This window comes from Orycteropus afer, unplaced genomic scaffold (genome assembly GCF_000298275.1).
Source record: "Orycteropus afer afer isolate SDZICR_OR568_19922 unplaced genomic scaffold, OryAfe1.0 scaffold00190, whole genome shotgun sequence".
Lineage (NCBI taxonomy): Eukaryota > Metazoa > Chordata > Mammalia > Tubulidentata > Orycteropodidae > Orycteropus > Orycteropus afer.
In genome coordinates this window covers 6688121-6701530 of record NW_006921777.1, presented here as the reverse complement: position 1 = coordinate 6701530, position 13410 = coordinate 6688121, and the positions used below count along the sequence as shown (strand labels likewise).

Sequence of the window (13410 nt, the reverse complement as noted above, 5' to 3'; positions counted from 1 at the left end):
TCAACTGAGGAATGGATAACCAAACTATGGTACATACACACAATGGAATACTATGCAACCCTAAAGAATAACGTAGAATCTGCAAAACACCACATGATATGGGTGAACTTGGAGGACATTATGCTGAGTGAAGTCAGTCAATCACAGAAAGACAAATATTGTATTAGTCCATTGTTGTAAAAAAGTCAAGGAAAGGTTTATATATATGGAAGGAAATTTTCTTTGTTGGTTTCCTGGGTTGGGGGGGAGGCGAGGGAACACTGTTAAATCAGTAGAAACAAGTATTGATTTGGGTGAAGAGAAGGGCAATGTGCCAAATGAGTGAGTGATCAACACAGTAGCACTGAGGAAAAGGAAGACATAGAGAAGTATGTGGGAGGTACAGCAACAAAGATGAACACTTCTGCACATAGAGTACAGCGTTGTCAGTGAAGGCAAACATGGTTATATGGGTGGATAGATGGGTGGATAGGCTGAACCATCAGGTATGTCTATGCAGGGGGGAGTTTGCCCAAGACCACATACAGGGTTGGCAGACAAGGTTTCTATAAGTGTATTGGTATGCTCTGTAAGAATTCCTAGGTATATGGTAGAGCTTACAAGGGACAAGGTTGTAGTCACTTCTTGGCCACAGCTAGCTACCCAGAGGGAGCGAGCAGTTGGACCTGTGGGCTCAGGATCCTAGTGGCAGGGGACATCAAGCTCAATTGGCATAACATACTACACAAAGCAGTGTTCCATATCCTATTTTGACAAGTAGCAAATGGGATCTTAAAAGCTTGCAAACAGCCATGTAGATGCAACAATGGGTGTCTCCTCATCCTGAGCAAAGAAGAATGAAGAAAAATAAAGATTCATGGAAATAATTAGTCCAAGCAACTGGTACACCATGTGATCCACAGCCTATACGACCATGAGACCAGAAGAACTAGACGGTGCCTGGCTATCACTGTCAACCACTTGGAGTGGGATCAATGTAGGAGATCCTGGACAGAACGGAAGAACAATGTGGAACAAAACTCAAAATTAGAAAAAAAAAAAAAAGGGACCATGTTTGCTGGTCTGATAGAGCCTGATGGAACCACTGAGACTATGGCCCCGAGCTGCCCTTCCGGGCTGGAAATGAACCCACTCCTGTGGCTTCCAGCCAAACAACAGACAGCCATATGAGCTGAACATTTACGCTAGGTAGATACACTCCTTGGAGAGAACAATCATGGGAGAATAGAAGGGCTGTGTATGTGCAGGGAGATAGCTCAGGGTGCAGGAGTACATTAAGGGAAGGACACAGGGAAGGGGGTAACTATGAGGAGGAAGTGGGAGGGGAGCTGTTGCATTGTAGTGTATGTGAGCCACTGTATGGAAAGTGAATTTGCTTTGTACACTTTCACCCAAATCACAATTAAAAAAAAAAGATACAGCTCAGGCAGGGGATAATGATGCAAGATCCCTCAAGAAGTAGGTAAAGATGGAATTCAAACAAGTAAAAAGAAAGGGTTGATACAGACAGAAAAAAAAAAAATTGTGGTAAGAGGAAAATGAGAAAATTCTTGTCTCTGATGGCATAGGGCTCATGGCATTTGACTCCTAACCAGAAGGCTGATGGTTGAAACCCACCAGCCACTCCTTGGAAGGAAGGTTGGGCAATCTACTTCAGTAGTAGTACCACCTTGGAAACATAAAGAGGGGTCGCTATGAGTCAGATCCTATTAGACAGCAGTGAGTTTTCTATTATTTTAGCAAACTAAAAGGCAAAATCATCTGATAGGAATAAAGAGTCTAAGAGAATTTAAGAGGACACAACTGCCAGATAATACTGAGAACCTGAGGTTGGAAATAGGAATTGACGGTGGATTTAACCAAAAGATACTAGTTTCTTCAGGCAACTCTAATAGTCACAGTACAAGAGAAACTGCGTTTTTGGACTGATCCAAGTTTTAGTGTTATATACACTATTTATATTCATACTATATTGCAGGACAGGTGTGCCAGAAGGAAAAGTGGGGAATGAAAGAAGAGTGATGGGCAAGGATGAATCAAAAATTTTGGTCCAGGTGGCAAAAGAACCTGAAGGCAGTTGACACAGTGGGTGAAAATGGAGGGATTCATAACTTAGAGAAAGGATAGACACCAGGATTTAAAATTTTAAAGCTGGAGTAGTCATATAGTACATTATCACAGGAATACTATAAAGCAGAATAGAGTACTGCCAGGCTAAATTGTTGGTTTTCTCTTTAGCCACAGAACATTTATAGTGGCTACAGGGACACAGTTGACACTCATGATGCAAAGTCTTTACTCCACCCCCATCCCCATTAACTTAGCTTCAAATAAAATTCATTTACACTTACCTTTAGTTTCTTATGGGAACTCTGGTAGCATAGTGCTTAAGGCATTTGACTGCTAACCAAAAGGCTGGCAGTTCAAACCCACCAGCCAGCCACTCCTCGGAAGGAAGGTTGGGCAATCTACTTCCGTAGTGATACTGCCTTGGCAACCCAAGGAGGGGTCGCTATGTGTTGAGTCTGACTCGATGGCAGTGCGTTAGTTTCTTACATCTCTACACACTCAAATATGTGTACACACACACACACACACACAGAAACTCCACCTAAAATGCCCTTAATGAAATTTCTGACAAAATTGATTAAATAGTCTCCCCTTCTTACAAAGAAAATTCAAGATATGATACTGACCTGACTTTCCGGCTGTGGTGGTGGAAATGGTGTATACTCTTTCTTAACAGTTTTTTTCTTTGGTTCCTTGCGTTTATTCACATTTTTGTGTTTAAACTGTGGCAAAAATCTTTCCCAACTTTGTGATCTTAATTCAGAATCTTTCGCCAACTCTCTTTTAATCATTAAGGTCTTTAATCAAGGAAAATATGAATAAAGTGAAAATTTTTAATTTCAAAAGTTATATATTTGTAAAACTAACATGGTAAAATATTGCTTCTATAAATAAAATAAAAAGTGGTAAGCAGTAGTTCCTAGTCCTTTCAGTTAGATTAAACCAATTCCATGAAGAAAAACAGGAATATCTCTAACATGTATAATTAATCAAGCATCAGAATATTTTTAACAATTTAGATTAAGAAATACAAAACTATTAAAGTATTTGAGGTGAAAATGAAAGTAATTCAGCATTTTGACCATTATTTTATTAAACCCTTAAAATTCAAGTTAATAACAGAAAAAGAGTGGTTTCTTAGTTTGATATGTTCCCCATAAGCAGGAAGTGTTCATTAGCAAGAGCTTTCACAGGGAAAGAGAAAACAGGATAAACTTGTGCATGATTAGACAAAATCAGTATTCTCACATTTCTGCCACTCCATTTGAATTTTATAGACATTAGCACATTAAAGGATGCAAATCAGGCAACAGATGTGCCACTTGCTCTCCTGTTTTATGCAATGTCCCAATGCAATTAAAATTCCTTTTTCACTTCAATCTAGTAGAGACTTTTAAACAGATTGCTCAACAGATATCCATCACAATGGCTCATTATACCATGGTTACATTTCCAAGTATAACATGAACTCTGTACACACAAAAGACCTCTCAAAAGTCCTAGTATCTGAGTATTAAATTTCAAAAAAATGTATTCATGTGATGAGATATCCCAGACTATATTTATTAGAAGTATACTACTATATCAATATAATCTATGACAAATTCTGTGATGCTTTATTTTCATTATATAAGAATTATATACTACATTACAGTATTTCCTTCAATAGTTTTTAAAGTGTCCTCTATCTATAAACTGGGAGTTCTGGTAGCATAGTGCCTAAGGCACTTGACTGCTAACCAGAAGGCTGGCAGTTCAAACCCACCAGCCACTCCTCGGAAGGAAGGTTGGGCAATCTACTTCCGTAGTGATACTGCCTCGGCAACCCAAGGAGGGGTCGCTATGAGTCGGGTCCGACTCGAAGGCACATAACAACAACAACAATCTATAAACTGGGGTGAAGTGGAGATAGAGTTGAGTAGGCTCAGCTCTACCTCTAATTTACCCAAAATAACTCTGCTTTATCTGTTTTATATATTAGCTTTCATAAAATATTTAATTTCAAGAAGTCTGTGTACCTAAAAGAAATTTAGCAACTAGCAGTGTAGTAATATATAACTAATACTCACTTTAATGTTATATATCGGATGAATATTCTTCATAGTATCTAGGACTACTTTCCGAACCTGAAATTTATGAATAATAACTTAATTAGTCACAAAGATTTCAATGCATTGGATAGGAAAGAACTACTGTACTTCATTCAGAATATCAAAGTACCTGGCAATGGCTACCAAATTGAATATACAGTAAACTTGTGGAAGTTAGAACCGAGGTTAAGGTGGAAATGTGTGAGAGAAGGGAAATTCTAATATTTTCCTCTAAATGAAATGACAGAAAAGTAGTGTCTGCATTCCATCAGTAGTGATAGTTTGTAAGACCTAGAAAAACAGGCAGTCCTGTGTCATCCAGCTCTCACTGTAGTAGTCCCTTTAACTGCTCTGAGTAACTTCTAGAACTTTTGTAATAATAGTCCCCTCCTCTGGATACAATGAAGTCTCTCAACTTTCCTGCTAAAATATGGTACCCAGAACTATCACGATATTCTGGAGCTATGCAATGGGAAGAGGGCTAATTTTAGAATTAGAAAGTATGAGTTCAAATAATGGCACCACACCTTCATATGGGAAAGTCACTTAATTTTACTGTTCCAGCTTTCTCACTGGTAGTACGGAAATAAAACTATCTCAAAAGTCTGTTATAAAAATTAATTAAGGTGTAATACATGTTAAAGATATTACAAAACTGTAAAATATTCAATATATTTAAGTTATTATTGCCCTATGAGAAAAGGATAGATAATTTAGGAGAAAGAAGTCAAAATAAAATTATTCTTAATAGGACCTGGAAAGGAACCAAGGCCCAAGACCTCACAGCCACATCCAGATGACAATAGCATCAAAAAGAGTGAAGAGAAAGTCTCTGCTCCACAGATTTTCTCGTAACTATTTGACAAGTTAAACAAAATGTTCAAGAAAACATTAACTCTACACTAAAAATTCAGAAAAAACAAAATATATCTTGAAGGAAAGTTTTCAGAGTCTGACCTCTACTGGCTGAAAACATTACTGCAAATTAGATCCACTGAAGTCTCCAATCATTCGAGCACATCTAACTAATCAGATCATAGGAGCCCTAGCGGCATGGCGATCAAGCGCTCAGCTGCTAACTGAAAGGTCAGCAGTTTGAACTCACTGGCTGCTCACAGGAGAAAGATGGAGCAGTCTGCTTCAGTAAAGATTTACAGCCTTGGAAACCTTTGGGGCACTATGAGTTAGAATCGACTCAATGGCATGGGTTTAATGGGTAACTAGACATACAACAAAACCAAGATTTTAAATGGCCAACTAAAATTTGTACTGGTAATGATGAGCATATGTTCTAATTCAGAAATAAATTTTTCCACAGTTGGTCACAATATGCTAGGCTCCAGGAGTGGTGATTCCTTCAAAGAACATAAAGTAAAGATTATTTACTAATGAGAAATCAAACAACACACATTCTAAGAACATAAAACAATTATAAAGTCCTTTATAATTCAATCAACTATTATATTATAACCCAATTGTTTAATTTCCTCTCTGATGAAAATTAACTAAAGATCATAGTTTTCACTCACCTCTTTTAAGCCACCGAAGGGTCCAATGGCTGAAACGGTGTTTCCCTGAACCATAATGTAACAGTTTGTTAATAGTTCCAATGCCTATGTGAAAAGAACAAGTTAAGTTGAAATTTCATACACTGAAATTTAAAACCTGATAGAAAGGTATTCAAACTTTCCACTGATACAAAGTACCTTTAATGTAGATCCTTTGGGACCAATAAGCCGTTGTCTTCTTTTTACAAATCTTTCCTTATTTCGTACTAAAGAACCTATTTTAATGATGTCACATGCAACATCATCCTGAAGAATTCGTATTGCCTTAAAACAAACATAATACTCCTTTCAATATTCTTTACAAATATATTTCTTTAATATATTTGTAATAATATTTAAGCATAAATGTGAAAAGTCTACAGCAAAAGACTTTATATGCTATTATATACTATCTCTAATGTTGATGCAACTAAAGCAGTCTTTTCAATCTTAGATTTACCTGCTCAAATGAAACACTCCTTGCTAAAAGTTTTATTAGGTCTCTTGCCCTAATGATGATATATGGATCAAAAGTCTTCTTTGTTGTACAAACAGTCATGCTGCCTTCAATCAGGTCCAAGGTTGCATTGATGTGCTAAAGACAGAGCAAACAAGTAGTTGTCTAAAACTGAATTCAATTTCAGATAATCATAGCCTTTAGCCTAATCAGACTATTAATCAATTGCTGTGCCATTAAGCCATCTTCCAAATTCTTTCAACTCTCTCTCTGAAGAAGCTGGGTAGTTAAGCATAAATAATAAATACATAATTACTTTCATTCTTTACAGACTATTAGAAGCCCAGACAATTGAAACTATTTATACTTTGTTTAGAATACACTGTACTTACTAAAGATCATTTCTAGTATAAAAAATATACATTATTCTAATTGAGACTACACTTAATATCTAAGGTAGAAATGTAAAGCTATATGGCTTCCCCATCCTGGACCCAGCTCCAATCTCCAATCTACTTCCTAGATGAGAACAGACTTTCCCTTTCAAACATTTTCCTAGCTGGGTAGGGGACTAAGTGTAAAGTGAAAACAAATTATCATGGATTCAGAAACAATTTATAGTTAGGAATACTAAGTATTTATTCTTAACAGAAAAAATAAGATTTAAACAAAGCAAAAAGAAATGTGGTTTTCTGACTCGTGGGCATAGTATGAGTGATATTTCAACACAGTGACAAACACTTATTTAAAAGTAAAGGTATAAGCAACAGATAAATCTCAAAGAAATGGATAAAATGTACATACATGTTCATTCAAGGCTTTCTGCACCAATGGCCAGCATTCTTTCAGGTAGGCCTCTCTATATTTTGGGAATAAAGTTGCAAAACTGCTCTCCTCCAAGAGTCCCCTAGGATTGTCCTCTTTGGAAAAGGCTGGTTCTTTCCAACCATCAGGGACAGTGAGGAGTTCTGCTTCATCTATAGAAGGTAAAAATTTTACACATCACATTTTATCTGTCTTTTGTACACTTTATGAACAGTTGTATGCACATATTGACAAACTTCCCAATCCTCTTCCTTGTACTTTATCTTCCTCTGGTTTTTATATTATTCAAGAATCAAAGAAAATGCCTCTGTTGTTATCATCAACATGCTTTATTAAAATGATCTGTTTATGTTTTAGTCATCTAATGACTAAAACCAAGTTCCTTAAGGTCAGGGACCCTTCCTACATCTACGCAGGTTGGTATGTGCTGACACACAGTGGGTACTCAAGAAACTTCTATTACACTAAATTATTGTGGAATTTAAGATACAAATACCATTTTGTTTACATCACTATTTTAACTTGAAGTAGCTTTTCTGACTTTCCTGCAGTGGAGCCTAGGCATGTGTGTGTAATATGTGTGTATGTGCATATGCACCTCCTCCCACACACACAAAGTGAAAAGGACACACCACCTCATTAACAATCAGTAAAGGTCAAATTAAAATCACCACTAGACACCATTTCATACTTAACCAAAATGACAAAAATTCAAAATTCACGTAATAGTGTTAATTCATGTAACTTTCATGCACTGCTAATGGGAGTGTAAATGAATACAATCCTTTTGGAAAATATTGAGCATTACTTGCACATACCCAACATTCCAATGATTTCACTCCTATGCGAATTCTCAAAGGAGTGTACCAGAAGACATGTACAAAAATATTTAAAGCAGCACTGCCCATCAATGGTTAAAAAAAAGGGGGGGGGGGTATATTCACACAAAGAAACACCACAGGAGCAATGAAAAGAATATGCTACAGTGACAAATATCATCTTGCTTGAATAGCAAAAACAACATTAAGCTTAAGCAAGAGAGAATACACAGTCTATACTGATATAAATTCAAAAGGAGGCAAAACTGGATCATTTTGGGTATGAGTAACAGTAATAAAGACAATGAAGAAAAGCAGAATGACTAACATGATTCAGACTGGTTACTTGCGTTACTTCTGGTTTTGGGGAAAAAATATGATCTAGAAGGTGCACAAAGGAGCCTCTTAAGGTGTAATGAAGCTCTATTTTACTTATCGAACTGAATGCTGGCTTCCTGTGTATAGTTTTAGTAAGCTACACACATTATTTAAGTTGTATACTTTGCTAGGGAGCTCTGGTAGCATAGTGGCTAAGACACGTGCCTGCTAACCAGACGGCTGGCGGTTCAAACCCACCAGCCACTCCTCGGAAGGAAGGTTGGGCAATCCTACTTTCGTAGTGATACTGCCTCGGAAACCCAAGGAGGGGTCGCTATGAGTCGGGTTTGACTCGACGGCACATAACAACAACATACTTTGCTAAATACGTTAAAAAAAAAAAAAAGCCAGCAATAACCCTTTCATATCTACCTAATTCCTCTAGAATGAGAGTTAACCCTTTAACACTGCTTGAGCTGTCCGCGGGCTATTTCTCCAGCCTCTCTACCTGTCATTGACGGTGAAGAAAGACACTCCAGATCTCTTTCCCCACATTCCTATGTCTGCCTCATTGCTTTATTTTCAGCGTCCACTCCAGTACATGACGACGCTCACCGCTACTCTACCCCATCTCATTCCTCCTGTTGCCAATGACCTCCAGCTACAGTCGCACTGTAAAGTCTCGCAGCGTCCTCCGCAGTTTACTAATCCTCATTCCTTATTGGAAACGGATTGCTCTACACCTTAGCTCTGGGGAGTCGTTAGCAAAGCAATGAGGAGCACGTGGTTTGCACCTTACTGGCCATCGCAGTTCTTCCGGACCTGGTCAAACCACTTTTTTTTTTTCTTCCGGACCTGGTCAAACCCCACTTCGACCCGTCCGTTGTCAGCAATTTCAATTCTCAGCTCCAGAGTACAGAATCAAGAAGGCCCTACACATCCACAGCCAAAGAATAAAATCTCAATCCAAAACCCACAAAAGCCAGGCTTTGGTTCTAATACAAACTTACCTTGGTTTTCCGGCTTTGACTTCTGGTTATGAAATTGTCTTTTTCCAGAAGCTATCGCTGGCACGTTTAACGAGGAAGACGCCATATTAACAGTGCTTCCGGTGCTACCGGAAGTTGAACGAGTCTCAAATCCTACCGGTTAAAATCCCTATACTCGAAATGAGTTCCGCAGGGAAAAAAATTTGCTCAGGCTCCTTGCATCCTTGCTTCCGAGCCGGACATTTTCACAAACTACTGCGCTTCTCCTACGTAGCCAATGGAGAGCCAGAGACATCTTTTCCGAAATGCACTGCAACCTGTTATGGCTGGAAAATTACAAGACGCTTGATTGTTAAAATGTTTGCTTTTTATTGTTTGCCTTATAAACGGTCGTTCCTGTATTTTTAGAATTTGCTAAAAAAATAAAATAAAATAAAATACCGACAAGGCCTTATAACAGAACAAATAACACTAGGTTAACTTTATGAAATGAGGAGTAAGTAATTCCTTAAATGTTCTCATAAGTCTTATGATGTAGGGTTTGTTTTTTGTTGTTGTTCTGTTTTGTTTTTGTTTTTTTAAATTATTTTCTATTTAAGTGACTCTCGGGCAATCACTAGTAAGTGCAGAGCCAGGCTTCAAGTTCAGGTAGTCTGACCAGTAACAGATTAAGAAAATCTATTATACTGAAGGGAATTGAAGCTGCAAATACATTGGATGGAGGCACGGACTACAGGGGCTGGCTTGAAGTAATATTTGTAAAATAAACACACTTTTTATGTAACAAGTTTTTTACTGAGGTTTTTTATTCCCACTTACCTCTACATATAATTTTACTCATTTTAATGTTAGTATTATTATTTGAGGAGACTTTGGAAGCTGATGGAGATTAGAGATTTAAGGAGAAGGGTAGCTAAAACCTACCCACTTTTTGTTGTTGTCACTTTGAGTCTGTTGATAATCTTTGTAGACTTTGTTATACAGAGCCTAAAAAGTTCATTCCCTACCCCCCACATCTTTCCATTCATTACTAAAAGAGGTTTAAAAAAACTTGCATGTGGCCATCCAAGGTAGGAATATTGGTATCCACTTGCTTAGAACAACAGATGAAGAAGGAATAGGAGTCAGGAATAGGAGGAGGATATGGAATGTGTGTCTAATGGCCTCCATGAACAACTGTCTCCTTTGCCATGAGACTGGTAGAACTGGCTGGTACCCTGCTACTATTACTGAACATTTTAGAAGAATTCTGGTCAAAAGTGGGACATTACAGAAAAGGTTTTTAAAATTCTTGTGCACTCCAGGCTTTCTGGAGCCTTGGAGGCTGGATAAACCCATGGCACTATTGACCTGAAATAATCTTTAAACCTTAAGTAAAAAATATGCCCTGAAGTCTTTTTTTTTCTTTCAAGTATTGTGGTTTGGGAGAAAGTTACAAAGGAGCAAATTCGTTTTCCATTCAATAATGCATAAACATTTTGTTCCGTGGCATTAGTTGCAATCCTCTGAGTGTAACAGCACTCTTTCCAACACTGAAGTCTTCTTAAAACCAAACAGTAGTTTAGCTTAACTAGTGAAAAATGTCTGCCTTGAGCATTACACTCTTTTAAGAACTATGTAAATGGGATCAAAATGACAACTTGAAATATTGATAGAAAACTTAGGGGGCAGTGAATTTATATTAATTGGGGAGGAATATCTCAGAAAAGGAGAATGAGAATGTTTACACAACTTTAAGAATGTAATTAATGTCACTGACTTGGACATGTAGAAATGGTTGAATTGGTTTATGTTTTGCTGTGTTTATGGTCAATGAGAAACTTTTTAAAGTATGGATTATAATAATTGAGTGTTAAGATTCCTAAGAAGATCCATGTATGGTGCAAATGGTTTGTGCTCAAGTATTAAACTAAAGGTTGGCTGTTCAAACCCAATAAGTCACACCCCAGAAGAAAAGCCTGGTTATCTGGGGCCACAAAGATTACAGGCAAGAAAACCCCATGGACCAGTTCTACTACATAACTCTTGGGAGTACAGACTTGGAATCAACTAGATACAATGGGTTTGAGGTTTGTTTTTTGTTTGTTTGTTTCCTTTAAGAATTTTAACTCATTGCTGTCTGTAAAAATGGTGTGGTGCCATCATCTCATCTGACCATTTCATCCAATATCACAGGAGACAAACAGAATCAAGATCATAGCCCAAGACTGTTTCCTATGAGGCAGAGGGCAGACATGCCTCCTTTTCCCAACATTCCCAATTCTAACACCAGCTATCCCTCTCGTGTTACTCTCTACTTCTTTCCTGGATTTGACAACTTGTTCCAAGCTATATAAAAGTGATCCATTGCACCACACTGTTGAATCAATTCCAAGTCATAGTGAACCTACAGGAGAGAGTATAACTGCCCCATAGGATTTCCAAGGTTGTAATCTCTACCAAAGCAAATGGCTACATATCTTTCTCTCAAGGAGCAGCTGATGGATTCAAATTGCTGGCCTTTTGTTTAGCAGCCAAAGACTTAACCACTGCACCATCAGGGTTCCTTACCAAAAATTATTCCAGTATTAAATGATTTTTTTCTCTTGTCTCACTTCAAACTCTCATGTTGCCAGTCAACCAACCACCCACCCAACCAAAATACCCAATACAGAACCTTGATACATATGGCTGGAACCAAACCAAGAACTAAACTCACTGCTGTGGAGTTGGATCCAACTCATAGCAACTCCTTCTTGGGTTTCCAAGGCTCTTTGGGTTTTTGAGGCGGTATCACTACAGAAGTAGATTCCCCAACCTTCCTTCCTAGGAGTGGCTGGTGGATTTGAACCACCAGCCTTCTGGTTAGTACCAAATGCCTTAAGCACTACACCACCAGAGCTCGGTAAGTGAATTTTTTTATTTTTTATTTTTTATTGTGCTTTAGGTGCAACTTTACAGAGCAGAATTTATTTTACATTCAACATTTCATGTACATTTGGTTTCACTCCCCAGTTACCATCCCCAACCCTAACCCAGTCTCCTCCCCTTCCTGCCCAGTAACCACTACCATCATCCCATGCCCCTTATAGTTATGCACTCCTGTGTGTCCTGCATTTCTTCCGTGTGAATGTTGCCTCTCTGGTGCCCTGTGGTCAATTGCTCCAAGGGATGCATCTCCACAGAGTCTGTGGGTGCGTCACCCTGGGTTGAGTGGTCTGTATGTGCATCTTATTTACTATTGAGCTAAGAGCCAGCCCCTGGGAGAGTTTTATTCCAGGCCTGAAGTGTATCCTGGGGGCATAGTATTGGGAGTCCCACCAGACTCCATCCAACCGTAATTCTGGTCATTATTGTGTTTTGGATTTTGTTCCATGCTTTTCCTCACACTCTATCCAGGATCTCCAGTTTTGATCCTTTCCCAAGTGGGATAAGTGAATTTTTAGGAAATGTACTCTTACCTTCCAAGAGTGGTGGTGCAGTGAATTACTTAATATGGCTCTTCTAGCCATAGTCTTTTTGATATCCATCAGAAGATGGGGTGGTATTATGCAAATTAAGGTGCTTATAGCTCACCAGGGGGACTGGATAGCTTGCTGATAATGTAAATAACATACATGGTACCCTTGTGCGGGTAGGACCATGGAAATAAAGTGTATGGAACTCTAATGTGATGATTGTCAGTTTTGCCATCCCGCTAGGCTTAAAATGAACATCCCAAAGGCAGAGAGTGGGAATCTCACAACCATTATGAAAGACCAGCCAGGAATGGAGCTCATTTTTGGACCCACGATCCCTGCACCGATACTGCAGGGAGACAGCAGAAAGATGGCGGCAACAGAGGCAACAGAACAAAGAGAGATAGCGGCCTGGCCCACGGAGCAGGAAAGCAGCATGCCTTTAGGCAGGAGGCTTGCTGGTGGAGTGGGTGCCTTTTTGGATGCCTGTCGGCAAAAGTAAAGGAGCTTTGTAACACTAGCCAGAGCAGGGTAGAGGCTGAGGCCAGAGAGAAGTGTGCCTGAGAAGAAACTGTCCTGGTTGAAGAATTGTATCCTAAGTGTTCCTGAACCTGAATTGTAACCAGTTATTTCTCTGTCAACCCCGTACTCATGAGTATTGTCTGTGAGTTCTGTGTGGCCACTGCAAGGAGTTGTTGAACCCAGTAGAGAAGTACAGAGTACTGTGGGAGGGATGGTTGGTGTCAGCGTGTCTGACCTCATAGGAATCAGCCTTGAATTGTTGATGTTGTTCTAGGTCCTTCTTCCCCCTTGTAAAAGTAAAGGAGGTCAAAGGATGCTGCTGCCAAGCCCTTTTTGC

General features: G+C 38.7%; 1 protein-coding gene across 1 annotated transcript in view; it reads right to left on the bottom strand.

The window, feature by feature from the left end:
* Nucleotides 1-9220, bottom strand: part of KRR1 (KRR1 small subunit processome component homolog) — a 19238-nt gene extending 10018 nt beyond the window's left edge. Inside the window, exons 1-7 of the mRNA XM_007947565.1 lie at nucleotides 9136-9220; nucleotides 6969-7141; nucleotides 6168-6302; nucleotides 5867-5992; nucleotides 5690-5773; nucleotides 4140-4196; nucleotides 2697-2867 (exon numbers count right to left, since the gene is read on the bottom strand). Coding sequence (XP_007945756.1) covers nucleotides 2697-2867; nucleotides 4140-4196; nucleotides 5690-5773; nucleotides 5867-5992; nucleotides 6168-6302; nucleotides 6969-7141; nucleotides 9136-9220 — 831 coding nt within the window. The remainder of the gene's footprint in view (nucleotides 1-2696; nucleotides 2868-4139; nucleotides 4197-5689; nucleotides 5774-5866; nucleotides 5993-6167; nucleotides 6303-6968; nucleotides 7142-9135) is intronic.
* Nucleotides 9221-13410: the final 4190 nt, after the last annotated feature.